We start from the raw sequence: 27,784 nt of genomic DNA, 5'->3' as shown, positions 1-27,784 counted from the left end.
CTACCTCCGATTTCTATAAGTAGAACCAAAATCCTTCCCAGAGAATCCAGGAAATACTCTATCTTCTCTGGAAGTGATATAAGTAACTGGAAAATCAACTTGATTTCCAATCATTCTTTCCATCGAGGCTATGTTTCGTCTAAACTAGTTTCCTAAGTTTGAGCCTCTGATGGATTTGGAGGATTGTCTGACTGTAACCATATTTGACGTAGTTCGTCCAGATACTCGAGTACTCGTAACAATGTTGAGCCATGTCCAGTTGTAGAATTCTTCTATGACTTGACAAGGGCCTTGGGAGGGGAGTTCCAAACACCGAGGAAGCTTGTGAAGCCAGTGGCAATTATTGCTCATACTTCTCCTTTCGTTATTCCTTCCAACTTTTTGTCAATTGGAATACCTCATATGTGGAAGCAGTCCAGCTCAAGTTCGAACGAAACTGAGCACGACTGCTTAATACTTCAAGTTTAAGACGCTAGCCATTGAACTTCGTCTGTGAGTAATGAGCAGTTAGTTGAAAAAACAGAAATATCCTTATCGTGCTAAGCTGCCATTCAGTTAGTATCGAACGGAAAAGAGTCGATTGCGGTGGTTGTCATTTCAAAACTGGTGCGAAGCTGATCGGCTTCTCCTGTAATGCAATTCACGGACAGAACAAATATAGCTGATCAGCACAGTTCGTACAGTATATGTCTACTTCGCTTTTTTCTTTACTTATAAATCGATCTCGGAATTCTAGTTAACACAGTGTCCCTTAGATATTTCCATGTCGTCGGGTGTTCGCGATGCGACGGTTGCGGCCTGTAGATCGAGTTATGGGAGTCGTGATGGGGGAGTGTTTGTTGTCGCTCCTTCCTCGCGAACCAAACAACAACAAGTCATATCGCTCCTCCTCATCAGAATGTAGCCACGGACGAATTCTCGGGACTTTGAGTCTCTTCTTATCTCGATTCTTGTCAGAAAAAATTCAACCGTCTCATGCCTTCGCTCAGCTAGGTCTCGACCTGCTCATGTTGATTATGGTCTTCATCTTCGTCAAACGCATTGTCTGATTAACGTCTTCTCGCACCATCACCGACATCTGATCTCGCGATTCAGCGCCCAACGATACTACCGTTTTGTCCTCCTGGGAATGGATCATGGACAATCTTCCTACACCGAGCAGTGCTATCTTGCGAGATCGTGGTTTCAGTGCCAGCCATGGGGGCAACCACTCGACGCCTGCTCGACATGGCGTCGAAAGAGCAGGATCGCGAAATGGAGCCAATGCTCGTAGGCCGGAGGAAGGCCGTTCTCCATCAAACCTACCAAAAGCTTTCGAGAGCATGCTGAAAACGACAACGGAGACTGGAGACATTGGCATGTTTTCCATCAAGCCTTCTCGAGTACCTCCACCTGTCAACAGTCCTCGCAGGATGGGACCTTACAATGAAAACGGTCCTGTGAAACAACAGCATCACCATCAGCAGCAGTATCAATCCTTTCAGCCGTATGGAGTGCCCGCTGTTGACGATAGGAGACGTTTACCTTCTTATGCTAGAGACACTACCTCGGAATTGATATCTATGTACGAGAGCCCAAGTCAGAAATCCAGCAGAGTTTTCGACGACAACACAGATTACAGGTCTTACTCGATGACCCATACAACTGCCTATAGTTTAACGAACCATCGGTCATACACCAGCCTTCGTAGCCAGCCTGACGGCGGTGCCATTTTACAACGACCAAGGTCCCCATTTGCATATCCAACCCGATTGAGACGGCCAGGATTCCGTCCCTCATCCCCAGCGTTGACAGATGGAGGTGCAGTTGACTATCGTCGACGCGCGGAGATTGATCGTCAGCCATATGTAAGCATCCTGCTTCGGTCTTGTTTTGATACACTTCGCATGCCACTCAACACACTCCAAAAACTTGTGATCTTACATTAGTATACTAGCTAAATTTGAACATCTAGGGGCCGGGACACAGCACATCCTCTCCGTCCTCTTTGTATGCTCACAAGCGGATGCCACCAATGCTACGCCCAGAGGGCAACAGATCTACGCCATCTTTGCTGAGCCAACCGTCCCCTCCAAGACGCTGCTCAAGTCCTTTGGCTGTACATAGCGGCAATACTAGTCACGACTGGGCAAGACGGATGGGTCCAACTTCTGTCAATACGTCTCCTGCTCGAAGCACGTTTAGTCTGGCATCGACAGCGAACCATTTTGTTAACAACCTACCGCCCTCCAACACAACTACTCCTGGAAAGCTCCAATCACAAACTCCCATGTATTATGACTATACCGAGGAATTTGATGAGACATATAGCCAATCAGCAGGACGAGAGCCTCCTCCTCAGTTCCGGATGGCCGAGACTATCCCAGAAGATCGCCCCATGAATGCCGGGAGACCATCTTTGGTAGATGCCAATGCTCGAAGTGTCACGCCCAATCTCAAGAATGGCGTTCGCGTATCGTCTTCTTCTGCATCAATACACCAAGTCCCTACGCAAGATAATTCAGAGCCCAACATTCATGACTCTTATAATGTCTGGGTAGCCCCTGAACCAGTCGTCGCAACGCCAGGAGTCGGACATACCAGCTCGGAAAGTTCATGGAATGGTCAGAAAACTCCGGAATTGAACGACGAGGCTCTTGATTCAGGAAGGAGAGCGGACATATCTTTTGGGCTTGCTAGAAAAGAATCAATTGCCCGCCGCTGCCAGATGGAACAAGTCTCTACCACAAATCTGCAATATGGCCAATCGCAATCCACTGATGGACTACAACCCGCTCGCCAGAAAATCAAACTAGACCTTTCAATTCGCCAAACTTCAAATAATCCCAATTCACAAGAGCAAACTGGACAGGAGATACTGACTACTCCACAGAGGTCCAAAAAAGTCATCTATGCGTCCTTTTCGCCTGCTTCCGCGAGCAAGAAGATGAAATGTGACCCCAAAAGGTCATCCTCTTTAGACTTTGATATGGGCCGTAAAAGGGTACGATCGAGTGGCTTTAACTCAATCGACACCGGCATTACGGACTTGGCAGACCTTTTGTCTTCCCTGGATAGCGCAAATGAAACTCAGCACTCAGATGATACCGAAAACCCTACACTTCCACCGGAACGGGTCAGGATGAATTCTCCAACAATACCCGAAGAGATTGTCAAGAAGACAGAGGTTTTAGAGCATACGCCTCTGCTACCGCTTTCAACATTCAATTCACATAGCAAACAGAGAGAAGGCGATCCTTCGATCATCCAACCATCACGATATCGACGTCAGAGACCACAACACATAGAGCCAGCAACTATACAGAAAGCCGGAGACTTCAAAGACTTGAGTTTCGATTTTCCTAGGAAGTCTGTTTCTCGCTCGGGTTCACCAATGCTCGCTCCTAAACCGATTTCTCCTGCAAGACAGCTAAAGTTGAAAAATAGTGTCCCGCAGTTGATGAAGGCTCTTCCTCCGCTTCCACCACATCTGTTAAGGCTATGTGATTCGCCGTCCAATGACACCGCCTTGGATGAAAACACTCCACCTCAAGACATCGTCGTCGCAAATTTCCCGTCAACAAGTAGAATCATCCAACCTCCACCAAAGGTTTTCCAGCCCAACGGGACACAAGGCACTGGGGTTTCCGAAACCTTGGTCGAAATACCCGAGAATAATGAAGTATCTCTCACGACAAACTCTTTAGATCGGAAGACTGTGAATGATGAAACGGCTCCGATTGCAAGTCCTCCTAAGCTGAAACTTAAATTGCGGTCTTCTGCGGCAGCAACGAAAGTGTCGCCGCACGATTCTCGTCCATGGAATTCAGAAGAAAATTATCCATGGTCAGAACAAAACCCGAACATAAGGCTACCTTCAATGATTACGAAAGACAAACCTAGTGATTCAAAGCCGGCAAGGTTCAAGCTGAAGTCTTCGAGGGCTTCAAATTCGCTATCGGACACAGTCAAGATTACTCGTGATATACCAGATTCGAAGACAGCCGCTGGTTTACATTTGCCACATGCTAAAGATTTGTTCACGGCTCCTTTAGCTGTGGATAATCTTTTCCATCAATTAGGTAAACATCTGCATTCAAGAAGATCCAGTGCAACAAGTAGTCAACCCGAGACAGAAAGTAGTCAGGCCGCTGGTTCCTCTGCCCATACTGTTCAGCGCAGTACCGGGCAGGCATCGCGACTTGCTGATGAGCCTTTGACTCCAGTAATATCTCAAAGTGGTTGTGCGGAGGACAGCTCTGATGAACACGCCCATCATTCTTTGCGCAAAAAGTTCACTAATCTAAAGGCTCGGCTTACGGCTCCGTATCTACTGCGAGGTGGTTCCCATTCGTATGATGATGTCACTCTACGAGCGATGAGAACTGGAAACAGCACCATTCCGCCAGCAATTCGGTCGGTTCCCAATCTTCATGCGAGTATTGGACTGAGTGTCGAGGTTGAGGATACAACCCTTCGCACTGAGCGTGTTAAACGAGTTCGGTTGAAAGACAAGCTTTCAAAATGGTTAAAGGGCGCAAAGATGGCAATTTCGGCTCGTGTTAGGTCTCTGAGCTCATCTGGCTGAGTTTGTTATGTTCTATTTTGGTGTTATGGTTGGTTCAATTGTGGGTTTCGTTTCGAATCGTGTTTGGCTTGGGGGCCCATTTGATGTTAGCCCAAAGTGCAGTATCGTCTTGCTATCTCTGTTTTGTTCATCGTAATACTTAGTCTAATCAGAGGTGTTCTGTGGTGCTTACTTGTTCGGAGGAGAAGGAGGAAGTAAACTCGGAGAGGATATCACTCAGTGTGCATAGCAACTCATATACCATTAATTTAATGTCATTCAAACATATCAAGACGGTCCTATAAACATGCGAAGTGGTAAATTCTTGGGAAACACACATAAAGTCCTTCTTTTCAAATTCAGTGACTGAACAAAGACCATCGGCAGCTCTTGTTGAGTCCCATGAACAGTAACAAACTCGTTATATATAAGTTGCATTTATCTGAGGTTCGGAAAGGAGCGTTTTCCATCCATATGAGGTAACTGACGTTTTCTAGCACGCAGCAGAGTTTGTTTACTCGGTGGTTACATTATCTACCATGATTTAGATATTTGTATTGAATGTCTCCCTCCTGGGCTTCACCGCGTCGCTTGAAACTTTCACCTTGCTGACGTATCTTCGAAGGGAGCACCAAGTACGCCTTGCTGGGCTTGTGAATTCTCTCAAATTTGCTGTCCAAGCGTTCACAAAGTTATCTGGGGTTCTGCGTCCATGAAGCTATGTCATACCAGTCCGTCTATCCGTAGAGCAGATGACTTCTCTTCAACCTTGCAGACCTTGGGCTCCCTCTCATGTTTGGAGACCCCAGATGCTCAATAATCGGTAAGTTTAAAGCGAGTTACGTATGTCTCTGCGGGGCAACTTGGCTGCCATCATACTGCATAAAATCCAGGGGTAAATATTTACTTCCATAAAATTAAAAGGTTGTGTAGGTGTTCGTGTAGCGTTGAAGTGTAGTGTGGACTGATGGTGACGGTAACGGGATCTGGCCCCCTAGAGTTAAGCGAGTGGACCTCCTATGATCTCACTTGGAGTCCAGTGCTTGTGGCAGTTGAAAGCGAAACAAGGGTTTGTGATTGTAAATAGCCATGATGTTCTTGGACTTCATGTAATTGGTGCATCCATACTTTGGGTCCTTGGTTGTACGCTGTTTCACTCTTAAACGGTTCATACGCCGTGGGAGGGTGGAGTATGCGATCGCAGATCTATTGGTGGTTGGTCTAGCCCTAAAGATAAATGATTGGGTGTTGTTCGTCAGGAACATTCGGATATTCGTATGGTATTGAGGTTCTAACAAAGGCTCACCTAGGCCTTCAACGGGCGTGGCTGGTGTCGAGAAGATCGAAGATTTAAGCTCATGTGCCCGTGGTTAAGCGTGGCCAAGGAGGTACGTCGAAGCGAGGAAATTGCTTAAATCACTTGGCTTATGTAAAGATCAGTTAGGTTTGAATGGTACTGTACGTCGTTGGAGGATTGCCTATGCGCCATTGGTTAAAGCTTCTTTGAGCTGCGAATGCTTAGAGGTTGAGCCACAACAGCTGTATGGCCAGAGAGCGGATTGAAAGTTGTTCCGATTTTAGGAAAGAGTGTCTCACATTGTCCAGAGTGATTGGACAGATGTGTTGCAATGCTCTATGGTGACCGTTATCTAAACATTGTCTCCTTCAGTAGGACATTTTATTGGGTCGTGTGCTTAGTTGTAATGCTTGGAAGTCTAGGAGATACACCGAGGAGCCTGTTGTAGCATGTAAAATGGATAGTAAGAGTCCCATCACGATGGAAAATTGTAGGCAAGCCTATCTAGTGTTCAACCCCCAGACTTTGATGACGGAGTCGCAACTCATCCTACTGCCAGCTCTCGTGATACTGCTAGTCCGCGCTGGAAATTTTATAAATCTGAGTGCCACCCACAGCAAACCTCCCCCCTTTACCGCATCCAAAAAGTTAGTTTGCATCAACACTAGAACTTTACTACCTCCAAAAAAATCGATCCACTTCAAACCAAACCCCACCTCATCTAATCACATGCATCCGCACCTCCAACACCAAACCACTCTCACAAATACCACAACTCACTCCAAAAAACCCAAGATGCGTCGCCCATCAATGGTATCATTCATCTCCTTCCCACGACGCAGCAGATCCGCCGACAACGTCCTATGTGTGCCGTCTCCCTCATCTCCATCCGAGGACCGGCCGACCTTCCTTGAGTTAGAATACGCGCCTGAGACGGAGCCGTATACGAACTGCAGGATCACGTCTCAGGAGGTAGAAGCGGATCCTGTCAGACCAAAGATTCGGAAACTGTCGTTGCGCTGGGAGAAGAAGGTTCTCTGGAGAGATTCATCGCCGGAAAAGCGGTGGAACTTGTTTAGGAGGCAGAGATTCGCGTCATGCAGAGATCGCGTTGCGACGCCGTATCCCAGGGACAGAGTTCCTTTGCCTGCGGACTTCTTTCAAGTAGAATAGGATTTGCGTTTCAATGTAAGAGATTATCCAGTCGTGTGAACCAGCTGTTAAGGATCATTCTGTACGCAGATTTGGTCGATGGCTAGATGCAATCCATATAAATGTTGGTACATTTCCTGACGATGAGCTAACCTGATGACTAGCTCTGGAGATTTGCCTTTTTCAAACAGCAATGCGCCAATTTATGAATTACTGTACAGCCGCTATTGCTTAAAAGACAGCGCCGCCAATTATAAACACGCGCTCCTCCTCCCGCTTAACCCATTGAATCACTTGATTTGCACCTTGAGCGAGAGCCGCCCGGGAGGCATTTGGACCGGCCACACAGTAGAATTCGAACAGAGGGGTCGTCCAGGCTAGAGAGACGGAGTCACGAGAAACGCAATGGAGAACCTTAACGTGGGAGTGCTTGGCATGTGTAGATGCGTGGAGATTATGGTAAAGACTCATGAGTCTATTTTGTCTTGTTAGCTTGTATACCCAGAACAATACTGAACATTCGAAGTATAGCCAATAAAAATAGTTCAATCTTACCTTCGCTTAGCAATAAGAGTCTCAAAGTGTGGCGAGAAAGATGGCATCATAAATTGTACATTCGAACGTGACTTGTATAGGAAATGTCGTAGTATCGTTCCTGGTACGATTTCTGATGCCTTAGGACGGCCCTGACGAACGGCTGCTTTGATGAGACTCATACTTCCGTTCTGTTCAAGCTGCTCCACAACGTCGTCGCGCATTTGCTTCAATTCGAAAAAGCTTTCCTTGTCGGCGCTGATCAGCAGAATAGCAATTTCATCTTCCCGGCCTCGACTAGCTGTCGAAGGTCGCTCGCCGGATGTGTTAACATCGTCGTGAGCGTTGATAAAGCTTACATACATGTACAGGTAGCCCTTGTTGTTGAAGCCTGGAAGGCACACTGGAATCCAATTCTCGCCGCCTCCAGCTTTGACACTGCCAGCCTCGAAGAGCATGTTAAAGATTAACTGCAGGTCGCTGGGATGAAGGGAATGCCTCTTCGGTCTTACCACGCTCACTAGTCGACCGCCTGCGACAATCAACCCGTAAAGAAGTTTATCGGTTCGGGTTTTCAAAAGTGTGTTGTTGATCAAGTGCCTTTGCGATTTACGGATTTTCAGACACTCGAGCGCGGAGAGAAGGGCTGAAGCTGAGCCCTTCGTAAAAGTATCAGCTAAAGAGGACAACAAAGTCTCTGTGCCTTCGAGTGGCCTACTCAAGTCCGTGTTTGGGCGATTTTTGAATAGCTGAGTTAGAGTTGGCAATGTTAAGGTTGACAGAATCTGCATATACAATGCTTCGAGTTGGGTTCGGAGTTGCGAGTCACTCTCACCAAGTCGGCTAATCGCAACGAAATAGAGGGGCCCGTCTGTCGATATCACAAACCTCGTACCGCCGGCCGTAAAGCCCAATAGTGGATCCTTTGCTTCTTCGTAGAACGAAATTATGGTCTGAATAATGCCAATATACCCATTGATTAAATTCTGGTCGCCATGTCTGCTATAAATAGGTTTACCGGCAGAGGAGAGTATCAGATAGTGCTTGAGTTTTGCTTTCCACTGTGACAAGACCTCCTCTAGAGAGTATGATTAGAGATGCCACTGATCCCGCGAAACAAATGCATACCTTCATTGCCTTCCTGTGCACCTACCGCCTCGATCTGGTCGAACTCTTGGCCAAAGTTGATGAGTGAGATATTCTCATAGTCGACAGATTCAAAAGGGTTAACACTCTCCGATTGAGTGCTAAGAAGCTTCCAGGCTGGGCTCTGACTATTTAATCCCTCGTCTAACAGACTTGCTAAATCTCCGTTGGCCCTTAACGTTGGAGCATAACTCCTCAAACTTGTGTTGTCGTCAAATTCGCTTCCATTTTGACTGACCTTTCGATGGGGTGTACTTTGTCCGGTTGACAATCCTGACACTGATAAGGAATCTGACACGGTTCGATGAGCGGGCGTCGAGAATGTCCCTCGCGAACCGTCTGGGAACGAAAGTGTTTGTATGTCTACGGACGACAATGCCGTTGTGGGTTTCGAGGCTAGTCCAGGCCGCTTGGAAGTCGAATGGGTAGCAAACGGTTGTTCCGCATTCTGGAGTAGGGACGGTCTTGGAGGAAGAGGAGGCCTTTCTTCCAGACCAGAGTCTTGCGTCTCTGTTCCTTCTTCGATATCTACATTTTGCGTCTCCGGTCCCGCTTCGTCCATTCTCGCCTCCTGCTTGTCTTGTGGTCTTTCTATCCCAGTTTCCAGCTGGTCTTTTTGTGAATCCCGTTCCTTGGGGCCATCGCCAACCTGAATTTTCCCATCCTGCTTGTCGTCTTCCGTATCATCTTGCGACCGGTTCGAGGCACCGTCTTTCTGATTGTCGAGGCTCATGGCTGAAGCTCCATTCTCCTGGTTCGCGGTCTCCGCAGGCTGAATACCAGTATTGTGTTGTGCGTGTGCATCAGGAGAAAGACTTCCTTGGCCCGAAGTGCGACCCATAAAGTCCCAAGAGGGATCGGGTTGAGCGTTTCAATGATACGACTTGCGTCATTGATTCTTTTGGAGATACCTGCGTATCGACGCGGGAGCAACCTCTCTGCCGCTGCGATGGACAGGGGTGCCCGCAGACAAGGTATGTCCCCAGGAACACAACGCGTAGACGAGCCGAGTAACGAACATCAAATCCTTTTGTTGCGTACTCCGTAAAGGACACTCTTTTGCGTAGGCAACAATGTTTGGTTGGGAATATCATCACTCACATACAAATCCGATATGCTTTGTATAAGCATTTGCATGCCGCTTTGCAAGAATAATGGCCCATCTTGAGCCAGGTTCTGGCCAGTCCATCTCACCTACCAGCTCTGGCAGAGCTTCTCCCATTACCAGAAAATGGACAACTGGTACCGTCGTAGCATGTCAGCTCTGTTCGGTCTAGGGGCTAATTTTATGTGACACAGAAGAAACCCCCAGCAAAGATAAAGCATACCGCAGATATGCCTCTGGTGTTGAGAGATCTCTTTCCCTGTTCGATACGGCGTTGCAGGAATGGGCCGATTATATTTCATTTTTAGGGAGGCTCTTGAAAGTTTGTGATGCGGTATCTTCTCTAGAAGGAAGCTGCTGAAATTCAATCTAGTCCCTGCAAGCACATCCCTCTACGATTACCACAGTCCCGTCGAGAGCAATTGTCGCAAAACGATTAGCACAATGCCTCAACCCCTCCTTACCCTCAGGGGTGCACCAGAAGGCCCTCGAAGTCTACGCATATATCTTCACGTTGATAGGAAAAGATTCCCTGTCCAGAGATCTACCTCTGTACTTCCCTGGTCTGGCATCTACACTTTCATTCGCTTCGCTCTCGGTTCGGACGCCTTTCCTTGATCTTCTGGAGAAACATATGCTCAAGCTCGATGCGGGCGCTCTCCGACCTGCACTCAAGGCTATCATACTCTCAGTTCTCCCGGGCTTGGAGGAAGAGACAAGTGAGGAGTTTGAAAGGACGTTGAAACTGCTAGACGAATTCAAGCATTCGGTCAGGTCAACTCGTGGAGACGATTTGGGTCATGACCACAATAGTGCCGATGAGTACTTCTGGCAATGCTTTTTTCTTGCAGCAATAACAAGCAATACACGGAGACTGGGTGCCTTAGCCTATTTGACACGGAATCTTCCAAAATTAGGCAAAGCCGTAGCTTTGGATTCAACAAAAAGTGCTGGTGATGAATCAAGCCCCGAGGAGGACAAAGACTCTAGCACTAGTCGTCTAGCGGATTTAGTGACCTCCCCTGAACCTGGACTCCTACTACGGTGCTTCGCTGCGGGTCTGGCGGACGAACAATTGCTGATTCAGAGAGGCTTCTTGGATCTACTAGTAACACATCTGCCACTTCAATCGCATGTCTTGCAGAACCGCGTAAAGGCTGAGGACCTAGAGCTTTTGATAACTGCTGCAGCTGGGGTCGTGGCAAGAAGAGATATGAGCCTTAACCGACGGCTATGGACATGGTTACTAGGCCCGGAACCAGTACATGTCGACGGCGAGGATGGCTCAGAATCCCCCATGTCTCTGGCAGCAGACCCTTTGACAGCCCAGGCGTCTTTGCGCACACGTTACTTTGAAGAGTATGGGATACAGCCTTTGACACAAGCTTTATTGAGAATGATAACACGTGAATCTACGAATCCAGTAGAGAGGGCGAGGCCCTTCCGAATTTGTCTGTCCCTCATGGATCGATGGGAAATAGGAGGCCTCGTTGTCCCGGAGATCTTTCTCCCGGTGGTAGACAGCGTTCGTAAATACAAAGACATTGCGTCTACGAAAGATGACTTCTCGGAAGTGCTCAGAAGCGCCAGTGTCTTCTTTGACGGGGTCGAAAGCGGTCTAATTTGGGGTGAGATTGTTGGTTTGATTGCGCAAGCTATCGAGCCCGGAAGCGCTACAGTTTTGGAGCGCAAAGATAAACTCTCGCTGGTCAAGTTTATCCTTGCCCACTTCAATGTACGCGAGGAAGAGATGCTAGTCATCCACGCTCCATTAGCAACCCTTACAATTTTGGCTATGTTAAAGGAAGCGGTGGAAAGACCTGGAAGCCATTCAGACGGTGCTAGTCTGTCAGATGATGTGACCCAGATGGCACTAAATACTGCTATAGATCTTTTCGACTTTATTCCTGAGCGAGCCTTCCAAGACCGTCCTTCTACGACTGAACCCCCTATCGCTAAGAAGACAGAGGAGACCGAATCTTTGAAACATACCGCTGAGTCATTACGGATCATTCAAACATTCTATGTGCAGGATCAAGGAAATCTTGATGCTATTCCTCCGCCATTCTCAATTCGTGTCGTCAGCGGGCTTCTTTTCAGGGAAATTGCAGTCATCACTAGTCAAAGCATCTCAAAATCAGTTTCAAGTGCTGACGCTGGTTTGAAGAGTAAACTTTTAGTGACGATGCTCAACAAATTACCAACAAGCAAGAATCTAGATGTGGAGCAAATCTTATTATCCGTAGAGAGTCGACTTTCAACCCTCGATGACCTTCCATTCGCAACTTTTACTTCAATTGTTTCTCTTATGACAACGCTCTTCTCTGCACAATACATCTCAGCTGAAGATCTGTCGAAATTCGTTGAACCTTTAGTACGCATAGCTTGGTCGTACCTTTCCCCGGCCCATCCCAAGTATCACGTTGAGACAGTGCGATGTCTTTGGCAGCTCCAATCAGGCCTGACACTTTCTAATCGAGAGATCGAATCTACTATTTGCTCTCTCATGCTAGAACGAAACATCGAGGGCACTTTCATCGTGCGTGATGCCGACGCAGGTCGCAGATTTAGTATTCTCTGGACACACACGCTACAAGATAACTCTGTTTCTACTCAGCGACGAACTTCAAAATCTAATGCAGCGGATTCCCGCGGAGTTGGAAGAGTTTTGGGAGCCGGGTACTATGAAGTGATGCTTTCCAGGCCTTTGTTCTTGCTCCTTGATGCGTTATTGGACGAGCAAACACAGCTATTTATGACTGCAAAGATGTGGCTTCAAGGCCTGACTGGGCTTGATAAGTATGCGGAATGGTTAAACGTGTGGTCACATATTCTAACTCAGTTATAGGCTTTTCAACCTAATCATAAGGAAATTGGGAAACTTTGAGTGCCTGCAAAGATCCTCGCTAACTGAAACCAATTCAACTACTGTGTCGTCCCACATATATACTCAAGAGGATGATCTAGATCAGTGTTTCTATTATCTCCAGACATTTTCCAACATTCTACGATGGTCTTCTGACAGCATGTGGGCTGCTTTAGCTCAGAACACCATTACTGCAGAATCCGGTTATCTTCCCTTGAAAGGCACCAGTGAGTTCATCCCTGTCCTTTACTGTGCATATATTCTGACTATCCAGTTGGCCATAAGACCGAAGTTTCTTTTCTGGAGTTTTTCGTACAGGTTTGTTCACACGCAATGGCTGGACGAAATGATCGTACAGATGGATTTTTGAATAGAAGAATAAGCCAGTTACATCGTACGGCACTTACGGTGCTTCATCAAATAATGCTGAGCCCCTATTCCAGTCAGCTTGCAGATCTACATCTAGAAGACCAGCTCATCGATCGCTTGATCCGATCTTTAGGAGAGCCGGATCCATTAGTCCAAGTCTTGCTTCTCGATGTCGTGTATGACTCGTTAAAGATCCGTGCTATCTCTGCGGCGCTCAACCCTTCTACACTGCCCACCACGGAAATCAAACGAACAAGCACCCAGGACGTGACTCAGAACCAGACCACCCCATCTACTGTAGACCGCGATCAGCAGCCTTCATCACGAGTCCCGCCGCCACCTCAGTTATTGATCAAAGCTCTTCAGGAAGGGTTAGCCTCGCCAAATAGTAGGCCGGTACTCGACAGTTGGGTGGGCTTTTTGACTGAATGCCTACCTCTATATTCCGAGAGTATATTTCAAGTTCTCATACCACTGGTTGAAACTCTTTGCGCTCAAGTTGGTGGTACCTTTGAAGACCTGCAGAATACATTCAAGGACTCCACTGTGCCAGCTGGTACTGCAGCGCCCGAATCGACACTTATCTCTTTGATTAACGCACTGGAACAAGTGCTCGCATGGGGTCATGACAGGTTACTTCAAGACGAGTCGAAGGCGCCAGCCGTTAAAAGTCCGGAATTACCGCAAGGATTCTTTGGCAATATGGTGTCCAACGTTTTCACATCCGAAGCTCCACAATCCAGGAGTGCAACTGCAAACAACCGCCTGACAGTTCTTTTAACCTTCCAAGATGCGGTTAGAATCTGCTTTCTGATATGGTCCTGGGGTGGACGAGGAGCCAGCTCCCAAGACCTTGATTCTGCAGCTTCATTCAACTACACATCGCTAAGGATGAGAAATCGGGCTCGAAGACTACTAGAACATTTGTTCGCAGCAGAGGCTTTGGAGTGTCTGGAAACTGTAGTAGAAGTCTGGCTAAAGTCGACAAAGATGGAAGTGGGCTCTAGTCCTGCAATGGTATTTAACCTTCTCCATGTATTAGACGGCTCAAGGCCAAAACACACGATACCGGCGATATTCAACGCTATCTACAGCCGCACAAACCCATTGGCCCTGGATCCTGCTCGAAAATCCACGATGACTTCTTCGTTGAACGACACAGATTTGGTGATTTTTCTGGTGGAATATGCACGCTCCCTTGACGACGACGCTATGGACGAGATCTGGACAGACTGTATGACGTTTTTGAGGGATCTCTTGACGAACCCCTTTCCTCACAGGCAAACCTTGCCAAGCCTTCTTGAGTTTGCTGCTATACTTGGCGAGAAGGTAGATAACACTAACTTTGGGGAGCAGCGGAAAATGAGAAGGGATCTAGGAGTAAGTTTTCCCTGCAGTAATTTATTAAGGCCACTCATTTATATTTCAGGATCTTTTCTTGCGCCTCCTTACCGCAACATTCACTACTCGACCCATGGGCTTCTCTGAAAACACGAATGACACCGATTCGGCAGGGAGCCCAGTAGCTAGATCTGATGATGTAGTTGGCATACTGGCGTCAATCGCACCAAACCTCCCCAAGATCCTGGTTGAATCCGATCGAGTTCTCTCTGCATCCAGCACCATCTCAACAAGTGTCATTGGACCGACCTTCAAGTCTAAAGCCTTCCCGGAAAACGTCAACAAGAGTACGCTTGTTCTCTTGTATCAATTGAGTCGGCTGCCGAATAATCAGAAGGCATGGAAAAGGGACCTAGGAGACGCCTTCAATGACCCAAAGTTCTTTCAGAGCCAAGTCTCGCTGGTCGAGAGTGATTGGCTTCCACTACTGAAGCAGTGGACTCTTAATGACAAGGAAAGGATGCCAGAGATACTACTTCGACTTGTACCTCCTGCTACAGCCGGTATTGTTTTCGGTGTAGGAGCAACTTCGGCAAGGTTAGAAGCTGATCGAAAGACACAACTTAACCTTCGGCGCGCAGCCACATTAGTTCTTGCAACTGCAAATGACAGTTTTGTGACCGATTTGCCCCTCATACAAGACAAGATTGTAGAGCTGCTTCCGGCGACCACGACTTCTTCTCCATCTTCCACCACTAGAGCTGACATATACATGCTCCTGCGGGCGTTGGTGCTCAAGACTTCTGCGATACACTTTGCAACTCTCTGGCCTATCATCAATGCCGAGCTACATACAGCCATCTCTTCCGTTGTCGCAGCGGACCACAGTGCCGTCGCTGACACATACAACAACACGTCTGTTCTCCAAGCTTGCAAGCTCTTAGATACCCTTATTTGTATTGCACCAGATGATTTTCAACTCCACGAATGGTTATTTATTACGGACACTATAGATGCTGTCTACCGACCTGCCCATATACAGCCAGCTGCTCTTGCCGACGAACTTTCTGAAGAACTTTCGGCCGCAAATATTAATTCGGAAGGCATGCATCACCAAGCTTCGAGTTCTCTCACCAGAAAACCGCTTATCGGGCCAGGCGGAATTAACGATGAAGGTAATTGGGAACGGAGAGATGATCTGGTTGCCAAAGTGCTCAGACCATTCTTTGGACAGCTGAGCATTTATGCATTTGAAAGCACTTATACCATGGCCCCCACAGACTGGAGTGCATGTCGATCGGGTTTATTGGAGGATTTGTTTGACGAGAGGACCATCGTTAAGGCGCTGTAACAACATAGATAACCCGTAAGGATCGATTCTGAAAGGCAATGCATCACGCCCCAATTCAATGGTAGAACAAATTCGATTGACATTTCTGGACTAACAGACCGAATGAATGTTGTGTAACGATTCAAACATGTGATCTTGTACCAACTTCGCTTATTGACCCAACCCCGTGAAGAATAGCGACACGGATTCGATCATCATCGCCAAACTTGGCCTCGAAGAAGAAGGCTGTCACTCAAACTAAACCTCAAGGACCGACTGAGAGATGGTTGCCCTCATCGCGGCCTCAACTACGATCGAGCAAGGCCCTGTTAGTCTTGCGAAGACAACAAAATTGGTCGATACTGTCGAGTCAGCGCCATGCCACCTCTAGACTTCGTCACGTCGAAAGCATCCGCTCGTAGAGTCCAGGATAGCATGAATACGGCAGTTGGAAACTGTTACTGGTTACCACAAGACGCAAGATGGAGAACCCTTCTTGTACTGACCTTCGTTACTTGTCAAGACTTGTGCTGATGAGATTCAGGAGGCTCGAAACGCCTTCGTTCGAGAGTGCTTCCAGACCGAGGGACTGACGATCCAGAAGTTCAAAGATCTAGAAAAGCCTCAGAAGCGTTACCGAATTGCACAGCTCGAGCGTGTCTTCGCAGCACAATTCTTTCAGTATACTCGTGATGGCGGTTGGATGGAAGAGGCCGTGGGACCAAATGGTTGCTTGTTTACCTAGATCTTCTGCAAGGCTAACATGTTATCTAGGATGCTGGGTCTTTATCCACGGAATGAGTGCCTGGCATGTCCGGTCTGCTTTGCATTCTATGCAGTATTACGACGCTAGCTCCGGTGAGACCTCCTGAACGCTCCCCAAGATGATCTGTGTTGATCGTGCTTTTAGACTTACAACCAGCGTCTGTGAACTCGACTTTGCCAAACGAAGAAACCGCTCAAGAACAAATCCTTACTTTAGAACATCAACCATAAAGCACGAGATTCCGAGAAAGAATATAATCTTGACCATCTGTACGACTCGCCCTTTGAAGAGTGATGACTACTTCACTTCAGCAATTTCAACATTCAAGAGGCGTCTCCTGACTTCGCTTACCACAACTACACAGCAAGAAGACATAAGAACTCTTTACCTACACTACGACTACTGGAATGTGCAATAAGCTTTGACTATTGCCGCATTGGAAAATGGGACACAATCACAAGGCAGCTAGCGATGGATGATGGATGATGGAGGGAAGCTGGGTTTAGACAGTGGTCTAGTTGATATTTTCAGAAAGCCCGCACATTAAGCCCAGTGGCCTCGATGGCCCGTACACCCAAGAATTTTGAATTAGAGAGGTGGAGAGTTGTCTTTCACACGATTCATTTCCTTGCGGGCTTCTCCTCCTGTCTATGCAGCAGTCATCTACCGATAGCGGGTTGTTGACTCTGGTTGGGATGAAACGAAGGACATAACCAGAGAAAGAAAGATCTCGCTGCGTCGCAGTGTTACCTGTAGTATGTACAATTCAGTTAAACGCAAGTGTCAGCGAAGAATAACCTAGTACGGAATGTTATGATAAAAACATGTACTATGCATTCCCACTACTAGCGCATCCGCATTGGTTAGAAAACAGTTTATTCGTGTTGGTTTTCGCACTTAAATACCCACTTTCTTTTAAAAATGAAGAGGAAGGTACTGAATGCTTCATACCAACCAGCACTTCAGTTTCCATCATTTTCTAGGCTTGGAACGGCAAAGTTCATTGACGCTCCATGCAGCTTAAGTTACCAAAGTGTCTCAACATGATTCTAATATGAAGGTAATAAATAAAGGATTTCATCACTTACTAAGATTTGTGAAATGGGCGGATCTGTATACTAGCTATCAGCAATCACTTCGACTATTTGCAGAATATTATAGAACTTGACATTGACTTAACAACATGAAAGGTCAGCAGTGCGTTGGCTCCAAAGATAGACATTATGCGCATATTCTTGCAGTAGTTGGAACTACTTACACGGCAGACCTTTTGGAACTATCCTGCGGCGTTAATAGTGTGTGAGTAAAAAGATTACAGACCAGAATCCATAATTTCACACATGATGGAGTATGGACAAGCCTGACTTCGTGGACTCAAGTGACTAAATTCAAACCTTTCTGTGTATAACACGGCCGCTATGCCTTGAAGTTTAACAAATAGCGTTACAAGTAACGTAAGCAGTTCGTCAATTAACAGAAAAAGCAATGGATGGAAAACTATTATTATATTTTTAAAATTGGAAAGTATTTGGGATACTGTATGACGGGAATACTCAAACGGAACTGCATGCTCATTCTGGAATATGGCCAATAAAACCAAGTTGTGACAAAAGATGATAATTGAGAGACTTCAGATTGACTGAATTAAAAACAGTACCGTAAGAATTATTTGTTAATTGCAATTAGATTTCAGATAATAAACCTCTTGAAGCATGGCCACTTTGGGTCGAGACATAAGCGAAAGTGTTGCGCAGAGCGATAGGATCAATAAACTCAATTCGCCTATAAATTACTTATGCCACAAGTATTTACGACGAACACTTTTCCCTCTCACAATATTGTATATCCGGAGGATATCGCGGATGTGACCAAAACAGCTGCATACTTCTAGCTAGTTATGCATCCCATTTAGTACTAGCATACGTGATGCCCAAAGACGCCTGCTTGCCTGATACTTGAGGCTATTGAATTTCACGATTTGCAACAAAACTCTTGCCAGCGTGTTTTCCTCAGGCCAAACACTGCTATGGAGTCGTCTTCCTCAGGCTTCCAGGCACAATTCAGCCATTCCACTCTTGAAATACTTCGAGAGCCAATACTTCGATGCATAATTGACCAATCCGTTCGTCCTAGATCATGTACTTGAAGCGGGAACATAAGCCACAAGTGCCTTGCTAGCTCCTTTCATGCAATACTGTACGATATCGATTTTCTTGTCTTTTGGTGCCAATTTGGCGACTTGCCTGAGGTCGCTATGTCTGGGTAGATACAGCACCGAATACATGTCGGTACAAGCTTTGTGGATCTCTTGGATGGAGTATGGGTGCATCGTACTAAGGTCGAATATTTCTGTGTTTGAATAAGTAACGCCGCCCCAGGGAGGCGAGGCGAATATGACCGTAGATGATGCATCAATTGTCGATCGGTTTTCAGACAGGTAGCTGAAGCAGTCTGCGTTAACCCAGGTAATGAACTCGGAAACCCCATATATTGCTGCATTGTGCTGAGCGCATGCTAGAGTTGACGCATCTTTCTCTATTGCTATGATATTTGTCCACCTCTCAGACAGGGCAAAGGCAATAGCGTTACCGCCAGCCCCAGCGAATATGTCGATGATTGTTGTTTTCTCGTCAGGCGCGCGCAATGATAAATCTGTCGCGATCTGGCTACAACTTCGTTAATCAAAATTCAGGGTCAAGATTTTGGGAAGCTTACTTCGCAACTGGCTCAGGTGTTACCCCAAACCACGCGTCGTCAGTCATCTGGATACCAGCATCATACTCAGAGAATATACTATGTCTCTGATGCCAATATCTAGCTTCAGGTTAGCTGTTTGTAAAACCTATTGTGGACTTGAAACAACTAACTTTTGAATATCAAATGGTACCTCGCCTACCTTTCTGTAATGGTGGCATTGGCCTGTAAGAGGAAGGAAGGTGGTGTTCGCCGTGGCGCCGGGTTGATTTGACTTATTGTCATCATAGTCCAATGCGATATCTTCTTCTTGTGCGCGCTTCCGCTTTCCTGACTTTTTCTTTGCCATGACTTCGTCTTACGACTATAGAGCTTCCGGTATCAGGTTGTTTGACTTGTTCCGCCTAATTACCAGTTCAAAGTACCGATGTAGCCGTCAAAGTCTTTCTGTTTTTTCAAATCTCATGAGAGTGATTCGGTAATGACAGACTAGGATTTTTCAGTTTTTCGCTACTATCCGGCAAACAAGTTGTCTTTTTCCTTTAATGATATAAACGCACTCTTATAAAGAGCTCGGCGGGAGTATTGCGTAGCAAAACCGTGGTCAAAATGGAAGCCTTTGTTGGAAAGTTACACTCCAGATTACAAGCTTGTAGTGAACTTTAGAAGATACTTCTGTCGAGATGTGATACTCACGCACGGATTGATTACACTTCCGTGGTTTGAATAAGAGCGCGCGTTGATATCTGAAGTCTTGTTGGTAATAACTGAGTTCAGAATAATGACGAAAGTGCCTTTCTGAATTTAGACTTTTCGCACCCTGAGGTATGTTTAACAGTCGAGATAGAAGCGGTCTTCTCCGTCTAGACACACTCTACTGTTGGGTTCAAGCTGTACCAGCCAGATGAACGCAGAAGTTTCCTCAAAAGGTTAGTTAGCACAGCGTCTTGTGAGACTACAAAAGAGAGAGAAAGTACTTAGACGAAGACGATATTTTTCTCAAAGTAACGATCCATCAAAAGCTTTAGATGTCTCATACATTTCGGAATTGTTGCGCGAAGGCCTAGATGAAAAGGGACCAACGGGATCTAAAAATGGGCTTCGAGCACGGACCAACTAAATCATGGATAGGTCCAGCCACAAGGCTGAGAAGGGACCAGATTGCTGGGAGACGCAACAACATCACACATATTCCGTATAATAGTATACTGCTCGCAACAAAGATCCTAAGATAAATCGATAAAATCAAGCAGACCGCAATATGTTTAACGCGCTCAATCGATTCATATCTAGACTAGACTCTGACAGTCCGGCTCAGCAGTCAAACCATGGGCATTTTGGGTTCCAAGTACTTCGCAATAAGTCGCCTGAGCTAGGAATTGAGCCATGGTTTGACTTCATTGTTGGTATCAATGGAAGGATGATAGTAGGTTTCATGTAAATCTTTGTTCGAGTCTCGCTAATATGTGTAGGATGACTCGGATCCAATGCTCTTCAGCCAAGAAGTACGCAATTGTGCTGGAAGCTCTGTGACACTAGGTATTTGGAGCGCAAAGGTGACAATCCCATGATCTGATGACAACGTCTATTGTCTTACAGTTTGCAGGGTCAACGTACAAGAACTCTTCACATCCCAATACCCATCGACCAGCCAACCCTCGGCTTAACATTACAATGGACTTCCCTCTCAGCGGCCTCAAATATTTGGCATATCCTAGACGTTCCCGCCAATTCCCCAGCAGACGTCGCAGGTCTGCTACCTTATAGTGATTACATTCTCGGCACACCAGAAGGTGTTTTACATGGCGAAGCAGGCCTGGGCGAACTGGTCGAAGATCATATCGGTCGACCGTTGCGCTTGTATGTATACAACAATGAGTATAACGTCACTCGAGAAGTTACCATCCATCCAAGCAGGGATTGGGGAGGAGTAGGGGCTTTAGGGTGCGTGTTGGGTTATGGGGCTTTGCACCGATTGCCAGCACCGTTGAGCGAGCCCTTGGCAGGTCCAGGAGAAACGCTCTTCGAGACAGAAAATGCACGATTCTCCAATGAAGAGAACAGACCATTATCTGGGGCACCCGATAGTCAGTTCTTCGTACCTGCAGCAGCAGCCACTCCTTCTGGAGACTTTCTAGTGCCAGCCACCTTGGTTGGACCACCTCAAGGGGGAACACCAGCCAAGAAAAGGGATAAAAGGCACGGCCACAGCCCGAATAAGGTGATGTTGGATGACTATTTTATGGAAGGAGAAAAGAAGAGCAGAGAATTGGATTATGCACCCAGCGCGAAGAGTACGCCTCCACCACCACCACCAAAAGCGGGAGGTCCGCCTAGAGCTGGGCCTCCCTCAAGAACAGATACACCTACCGTTGAAAGCGTTCCGGATACCCAGGCCTCAGTTGATGGCAGTGTAGATTAAAGCAATAAATGCACATTGAAATCTTAAAAATTTCCTTGGACTAGGCATATTTGGTTTCCCAATTCATGCCATGGAGTTCATATATATTTTATTCATACATTTTGGCTGAATCATGGCCCCCCTCAGATGAATAGCCCGCGCCGATTTTTTGTAGTTCCCATGATATTCCCGCTCTAGTTAATGAAGTTGACGCAGAAGAAGTGTAAGATCAAGCTTCCAAAAACGTAATCCGCAAATGCTCTAGATTCATGTCAGTATAGAGCATATATAAGGAGACAAGAAGTTACCTTTCCTGAGAAACCGAAGTGAAGTCCGCCTTGTTTTCTACGTTTGTTTGTATCCGTAGAGAAGCTGTCAAAACGAATTGGCCAACTGTTGCTGAGAAACCAGATAGGAAAGCATTGAATGGCTTTTGTCAATGTTAGCATCATTTCACATGTACACCAATCCGTTCATGCCTATCTTGCATCTCATTTCTAGCTCTTTACTAGAATTTTGTAGCAATCCTGTTCGGAGGTTGAGTACTCACATAATTTCCAGCAATAACACAATATACAAACTGCAAAACGCCCACCACTACCAAAAAGGCCATAAACACATCAATCAACTTCGTCCTCTGTGGTGTCTTATCGAGGTAGTTTTCCCATATCCCTAACGCGATCTCGGCTGGGCTCTGGTTCTTGTTTGCTGTTCGAATTGGGGTCGAGGCTGGTACTGTCTGCGTAACGGTGGCAGATGGCGTCGATTCGCGGGATACCGCTGAGGCTTGTGATCTCTTGGGCGCCATCTTGAGGAATTTCGGGGAGACTTCTCGAGTATTGTTGAGGTCCTGGAGTGGGAAGTTCTGATGTTCTGAATTCGTGATCTGGGATACGTGAGGCCACGAAGCTTCACGATGTGCAGAAGGCTGCAGGGGAAAGTTGAGCGCCAAGCCGGACGTGCAAGGGTTGTGTTCCCCATTCGAATGAACCGAGGGGTAGCTGGTAGCACCACCATGGAATTGCACCACTACAAGATGACAACACTCCCCAATTCTCGTCGGACAACTATCAAACAAAGACTCAATAAACCAATTTGACACACTCGCAACAAACTCAATTCAAAATGGTAGGTGTCTCTCAATGATATAGAACACGATAATGCAGTTTGTACTAACGAATTATGCATAGGGGATCGAAACACCAGCATACATCATTGGCGCGCTCACAGCTGGCGGAGGCACTTTTGGATATGTCAAAACTGGATCTATCCCTTCCGTTGCTGCTGGTTTGACTGTTGGTACATTGGTATGTAATATGTTTTAACTACAAAATATGATGATTGCCTGGTGATTGCGCCAGTCTTTCTACTCAGTCGCATACTTGTCCACAGGGAATAGAAATCAAAGTACTAATCAGCACAGTACCTCCTCGGCGGATATCGCATCCAGAATCGCCAATCTTATGGAGTTGAGCTTGCTCTTCTCGCATCCATCATCCTCGCAGGAAGCTCAATTCCAAGAGCTCTTCGCAGCCAAAAGCCATTGCCTGCTGGATTGAGCGCATTGGCACTCTATGGTCTGTACACTTTCGGAACTGCTTGGAATTCGAAGAGGTATTGAAAGTAGATTGGTTGAGGTCTAGCGAATAGATTTGAGGGTCGGTTGGAGTCCGGATATACACCAAAATGTAAATCCGTCGGTCTTGATGAGACAACATGTATTATCAAAGTCATGCATCAGTTGGTATGCCGTGAACCGATCGAGCTTCCTGTTCTTGTCCATCTCGTGTGCTTATTGATGTAATATATACAGCCAATTCCAGATTTGTTTTTGTAACAATCTTGACTCCGTAAAACACCCCTTGTATCGCAATTTCGAAACAAGTACAGTCCCTGGACTCCTAAAGCTCCCATCACCGTAACTCCGGTAGAGAACTATTGTACAGCTAGTTGTGGTAGGTTCGCTTTTCGCCTCTTCGATGAACTTTGCACTTTCCCCCATTTTTTTTCAATACCAGAGGGCTTATGAGTTCGCATCGATCTCCTTCCATGTCTGCCGTATCTCTTCATTCTTCTTCTTCGCTACTTCGCGGTTGAGTTTCGTTCGCTCCAGTCTTTGCGCTCGCAGACACTTGTTAACAGCTGTTTTGGCGCCATTGCACATGCCCATTGATTTCCATAAGAACCCGCGCGCGTGACACTCGTCGAGTATAGACATTACTTCTTCGCATGCTAAGATCATGTATTAGCAACAGAACGGCATAATGAAATAATTAAACGACGGCTGGTCTGGGCAATGGTGGTGCAAGAAAGTTAATAGATAGTTGGGGCGGAATTACCTGTGTTATCTTTCGTATGAAGATGGGGATGCATTTTGAATTTGCGAGAGTCTCGACGGGCTCTACAGTGCTTTTGGCTGGGTCTGGTGGAATGAAGCTTCGAATGTCAAAAGTCGTTCCGGGATTTGGTCGCCTCTCACATCGTCGCCTAAACTTCGGCCCCGCGTTCTATATAGGCCAAAAACATTGTTAAGCTCACTCGCTCTATCCCCCAAACCAAGGACATTCTCAAAATGGCACAACAAGTATCGCAGCGGAAGCAGCAAGGTAAATATACGGAATCTTCGCGATTATGTTGATTCTAACAAAGTACACAGAGCTGCAGCAACAATACGAGCAATATAAAACGAACCTTCAACAAATAGCGTCGAAGATAGGTGATGTCGAGGCAGAAGCCGAAGAACACAGGTTCGTCATAGTCTTCATCTTTACTTACGATTCCCAGTCTAAAAATACAACCCTGCTCGTAAAGCATCGAACCTTGAAGCTTTCTTAGCTGCTTTCACCGCTCCCCCACTCACCGACATTTCTCTACTAGAACTCAAGCTAACAGAAATACTTGAAATAGACTTGTATTAGAAACACTCGAGCCGCTTGCGGGGGACCGGAAATGCTTCCGCATGATCAATGGCGTGTTGGTGGAGAGGACGGTGAAGGATGTGGTTCCGGCGTTGCAAACAAATAGCGAGGGGTTAAAGAAGGTGCTGGATGAGTTGATGAAGAGTTATAGGAGTAAAAACGTAGAAATGGAGAATTGGAAGGTAAGTGCCGTGTTGTGGAGAAACTACGGGAGACTGACTGGGATTATAGAAAAAGAACAATATTCAAGTTGTTTCTCAGTAAAGGCTACGGCCAAATCTAGACGCGGGAATAAGAAGATAACGTCAAAACTCAGGTCATCATAGGTGAACATAAATCTCATTAATTTTGCATGCCCAATACTATCTTCAACAAGAAAGAGTGCGATTTTGTAGTAAATTGTCATTGTATCGCCCAGTTAGGGTGTAGTACCCTTATGTCCAAATTTCTTTCCAGGCGTACTATAAATATACCCTACTGACACTAGCAGTCAAAACCCAAATTATCCATGCATGGCCTGTTTGAGCACCATCGCAAATTCTTGGATACTTGATATTAGCCTGTCAAGAGGCAGCCATACCAAGTCTAGGCGCTCAATGTCTTCTCCAAAAACATGCTTACGGCCTCAGTCATGATTTCGACAACCTCCTTTGGTTTGGACAACATTAGCGAATGACTGGAAAATAGCTCTTTAATAGTCACATCCCCACCAGCATCCTTCGCACTTTGCGCAAAGAATTTTTGGGCATCTACCGGGAACGATCTGTCGTCCGTTGAGATGACGGCGACCACAGGCACATCTTTCCATCCAGCATACACGTATTCTCCTCCTTCGAACATAGGCTTCAGAGATTGCTTCAAAAGCTTTTTCACCCAGAATGCACCCTCCTCAGCTGAGAGATCATGATAGAACAGTGGCAGAGGATCTACAACCAGAGTTGCAAATCCAGTCGTTGTATCCGCTACCCAGAATGGCGGTGGTTTATTGTCCAAACCGCTCATAAAGGTCTTTCCCGTTTGCGCAAACCCAGAAGCCAGCATGATGAGTCCGACGACTCGACCACTAGAATTATCTTGCTTGGCCGTGAGCCCTTTGATGGCGCTAGCTCCAACAATGCCACCAAATGAATGTACGGTCACTACGACGTCTCTTCCCTGGTTTGTCTCTCCGAGAATGGCGTCTCGGACTCCATCGATATCGTCTTTGGGGGTCGTGGAGCTGTCTCCAGATGTTGATTTGAGTGCTACAGCGATGGATTTGTAGCCTTGTTCGGAGAGGAGGGAGACGACTTGGTCATATACAGTTTCGCTGTGCCAGGCGCCTGGAACTAAAATGATTGTTGGCTTGGTCGACATGATGTGCTTGGATTGAATGTTTCAAGTTCTTTAAATTACTATCTTCTGTACACTTGATGGCAGGGTAATATGACTTCTTTTATAAGGACGAGCGTATACTGGCCCCTTTGCTATACCCGAGACCTATGTAAAGTTCTCCCTAATCAGCCTAGCAATACCCATAATCTCATACCATCGACATCCGTTTCATTCTCGTTCATCGAAGCTCATGACATGCAAAATTTCGGGGGGAGGCACGTGAATTGCAATTTGGCGAGGTTCTTGATATCCTAATTGGGATCTGGAGGACTGGGAATATGTTATTCCCGGAAGTTTGACTTTTCGGTTTCTGTTTCTGGGAATCGGATGGGCTGAGGAGATACGGATGTTGATGTGTGATATCGGGTTTGGGATTGAGGTGGGGGTGGTTGGCTATTGCGTGAGGCTTTGAGAATGGGGAGGGAAATGAGATGAGACATTGGATATGATGCTGGATGGAAGTTGCTGGACTGAGTAGATATTTGAGGTGTTTAAGAATTGAAATGTTTCTACGGGATTGGCGTCACCTTCGATGATATATCATTTTAGTCAATTGATACTCGCGTGCGAGCATATCACGTTAACCCCATAGAAACCAAACTGATACCCTTGGATTTGTTGAATTTGGTGTGTCGGGTTGACTGGCGATAGACATCAAGGACATCCATGGATCCATCTTAGTCTATGGAGTGTCTTCCTCGGTCGTAATTCCTGAGACATCGGTGATAGCGACGTGGAGAGATATTATCTGAAGTATAGCTCCATGCATACGCTCACGGCGCGCTCGGGTCCATTATCAAGTTAACAGCCACGATCGTGTGAGGCAATTCTTCAAATTCAGGGGATGCATAGATAGCCTATGCTCTAGCATTTATGAAGAGGTGGTCGGCTATTGCAAACTTCTCCAATTCCGACCATTCTCGTTCTATTCCACCTTATTCCACAATGCATGTGATCTCAAGGCTGTTGAAAGTTAGTATTCTTGCAAAGTTTTTGGTGCAATATTTGTGAGCCTAAGCAAGGCAACAACAAGTAACGCTCATTGCTGGCAATGAGGTTGAAATGAACCTAATTGTAGCGGACATGAAATATCGACCCAATCTCAAAAAAAGGAATATGACTTTAGATAGTGACAACACACGTTAAGAATCTGTGACAGCTATAGTCGACGCGTTATAGATGGCCCGCTCCACGCATCAGACTACAATGTCCCAAGTCCCGGGCTAGACTTACCAGATGCTGTAGGTAGTTGTCAATTTTCCCAGGTGACTTTAGCAGTGACATGATACTTAAAATCGAGCATCCGCATCTCCCACGTGTATGCACTTGGGGTATGGGTCGATTGAGTTACGTCAATGACAAGGAAGATTCAGACAAGTCGAGTGCTTAGAGCAATAAGGCGGTCAAAATCAGAGAATATGCACATCAATCTATCCCATACTCGATTTCCAGCGGGGAAGCGAGAGGTGACACCCGATTACAGCATCTCAGCCCGAACCTTGATCACAATGCAAGTCGGGTTGCGCAGTATTCCGAGTCATCTAGGCGATATTTTTCGAGTCCTTCGTTCGACGTCACACCTCTTTATGTGATCCGGCATTCTGGAAAGCAATGCGTTGTACAGACGAGCCACGATCCAGAAAATAAGGCGGTCCTTGATTCGAGGGCGGCTGCTGCGTTTCGACGCCCAACGAGAAATGCTGGTTCATGTACTGATGCCCTATCATGAAGGGGTTGTCGTAGAGGGGTGGTCGACCCCTCCTCTGTCCGCAGCTGAGGTTCGTGGTTTGAAGCGCGATGCGATGTGCTGGCCATTCCATCCATTAGGCGTCCGTCAACCTTGCATCTGCAGATGTGCTGGTGGGGGTTCAGAACGAGTTGCCGGAAACTTACACTTCCTGGTGATTGGCGACGGCGGCGGCGATGGAGGATGTCTTGTAGCGCA

General features: G+C 46.5%; 10 protein-coding genes across 10 annotated transcripts; 6 read left to right on the top strand and 4 right to left on the bottom strand.

Moving 5' to 3' along the window:
* Window positions 1-1,136: 1,136 nt before the first annotated feature.
* Window positions 1,137-4,567, top strand: GLAREA_00790 (uncharacterized protein; the record flags this gene model as incomplete). The annotated part of the gene is made up of 2 exons (XM_008085548.1): window positions 1,137-1,847; window positions 1,955-4,567. 2 exons carry the CDS (start codon window positions 1,137-1,139, stop codon window positions 4,565-4,567), a joined length of 3,324 nt encoding a protein of 1,107 aa, XP_008083739.1.
* Window positions 4,568-7,226: 2,659 nt separating this feature from the next.
* On the bottom strand, window positions 7,227-9,516 carry GLAREA_00789 (Vacuolar fusion protein mon-1; the record flags this gene model as incomplete). The annotated part of the gene is made up of 3 exons (XM_008085547.1): window positions 7,227-7,470; window positions 7,551-8,607; window positions 8,658-9,516. 3 exons carry the CDS (start codon window positions 9,514-9,516, stop codon window positions 7,227-7,229), a joined length of 2,160 nt encoding a protein of 719 aa, XP_008083738.1.
* A 313-nt stretch (window positions 9,517-9,829) lies between these two features.
* On the top strand, window positions 9,830-15,707 carry GLAREA_00788 (uncharacterized protein; the record flags this gene model as incomplete). Its single annotated transcript, XM_008085546.1, has 6 exons — window positions 9,830-9,917; window positions 9,975-10,102; window positions 10,154-12,579; window positions 12,629-12,873; window positions 12,921-14,395; window positions 14,445-15,707. 6 exons carry the CDS (start codon window positions 9,830-9,832, stop codon window positions 15,705-15,707), a joined length of 5,625 nt encoding a protein of 1,874 aa, XP_008083737.1.
* Window positions 15,708-16,064: 357 nt separating this feature from the next.
* GLAREA_00787 (uncharacterized protein) lies at window positions 16,065-16,682 on the top strand (the record flags this gene model as incomplete). The annotated part of the gene is made up of 4 exons (XM_008085545.1): window positions 16,065-16,184; window positions 16,231-16,384; window positions 16,461-16,544; window positions 16,597-16,682. 4 exons carry the CDS (start codon window positions 16,065-16,067, stop codon window positions 16,680-16,682), a joined length of 444 nt encoding a protein of 147 aa, XP_008083736.1.
* A 1,904-nt stretch (window positions 16,683-18,586) lies between these two features.
* GLAREA_00786 (S-adenosyl-L-methionine-dependent methyltransferase) lies at window positions 18,587-19,495 on the bottom strand (the record flags this gene model as incomplete). The annotated part of the gene is made up of 3 exons (XM_008085544.1): window positions 18,587-19,118; window positions 19,168-19,266; window positions 19,320-19,495. 3 exons carry the CDS (start codon window positions 19,493-19,495, stop codon window positions 18,587-18,589), a joined length of 807 nt encoding a protein of 268 aa, XP_008083735.1.
* Window positions 19,496-20,407: 912 nt separating this feature from the next.
* Window positions 20,408-21,568, top strand: GLAREA_00785 (PDZ; the record flags this gene model as incomplete). The annotated part of the gene is made up of 3 exons (XM_008085543.1): window positions 20,408-20,572; window positions 20,619-20,651; window positions 20,753-21,568. The coding sequence occupies 3 exons, from the start codon at window positions 20,408-20,410 to the stop codon at window positions 21,566-21,568; spliced, it is 1,014 nt and encodes a 337-aa protein (XP_008083734.1).
* A 173-nt stretch (window positions 21,569-21,741) lies between these two features.
* Window positions 21,742-22,355, bottom strand: GLAREA_00784 (uncharacterized protein; the record flags this gene model as incomplete). Its single annotated transcript, XM_008085542.1, has 3 exons — window positions 21,742-21,808; window positions 21,856-21,977; window positions 22,098-22,355. The coding sequence occupies 3 exons, from the start codon at window positions 22,353-22,355 to the stop codon at window positions 21,742-21,744; spliced, it is 447 nt and encodes a 148-aa protein (XP_008083733.1).
* A 317-nt stretch (window positions 22,356-22,672) lies between these two features.
* Window positions 22,673-23,168, top strand: GLAREA_00783 (uncharacterized protein; the record flags this gene model as incomplete). The annotated part of the gene is made up of 3 exons (XM_008085541.1): window positions 22,673-22,675; window positions 22,738-22,854; window positions 22,971-23,168. The coding sequence occupies 3 exons, from the start codon at window positions 22,673-22,675 to the stop codon at window positions 23,166-23,168; spliced, it is 318 nt and encodes a 105-aa protein (XP_008083732.1).
* A 951-nt stretch (window positions 23,169-24,119) lies between these two features.
* Window positions 24,120-24,729, top strand: GLAREA_00782 (Prefoldin; the record flags this gene model as incomplete). Its single annotated transcript, XM_008085540.1, has 4 exons — window positions 24,120-24,153; window positions 24,204-24,294; window positions 24,455-24,647; window positions 24,697-24,729. The coding sequence occupies 4 exons, from the start codon at window positions 24,120-24,122 to the stop codon at window positions 24,727-24,729; spliced, it is 351 nt and encodes a 116-aa protein (XP_008083731.1).
* A 321-nt stretch (window positions 24,730-25,050) lies between these two features.
* Window positions 25,051-25,821, bottom strand: GLAREA_00781 (alpha/beta-Hydrolase; the record flags this gene model as incomplete). The annotated part of the gene is made up of 1 exon (XM_008085539.1): window positions 25,051-25,821. One exon carries the CDS (start codon window positions 25,819-25,821, stop codon window positions 25,051-25,053), a length of 771 nt encoding a protein of 256 aa, XP_008083730.1.
* Window positions 25,822-27,784: the final 1,963 nt, after the last annotated feature.

The sequence above is a fragment of the Glarea lozoyensis genome (genome assembly GCF_000409485.1).
Source record: "Glarea lozoyensis ATCC 20868 chromosome Unknown GLAREA3, whole genome shotgun sequence".
NCBI lineage: Eukaryota > Fungi > Ascomycota > Leotiomycetes > Helotiales > Helotiaceae > Glarea > Glarea lozoyensis.
Note: the sequence above shows the minus strand (reverse complement) of the source record. Positions and strands in the feature narration are given on the sequence as shown.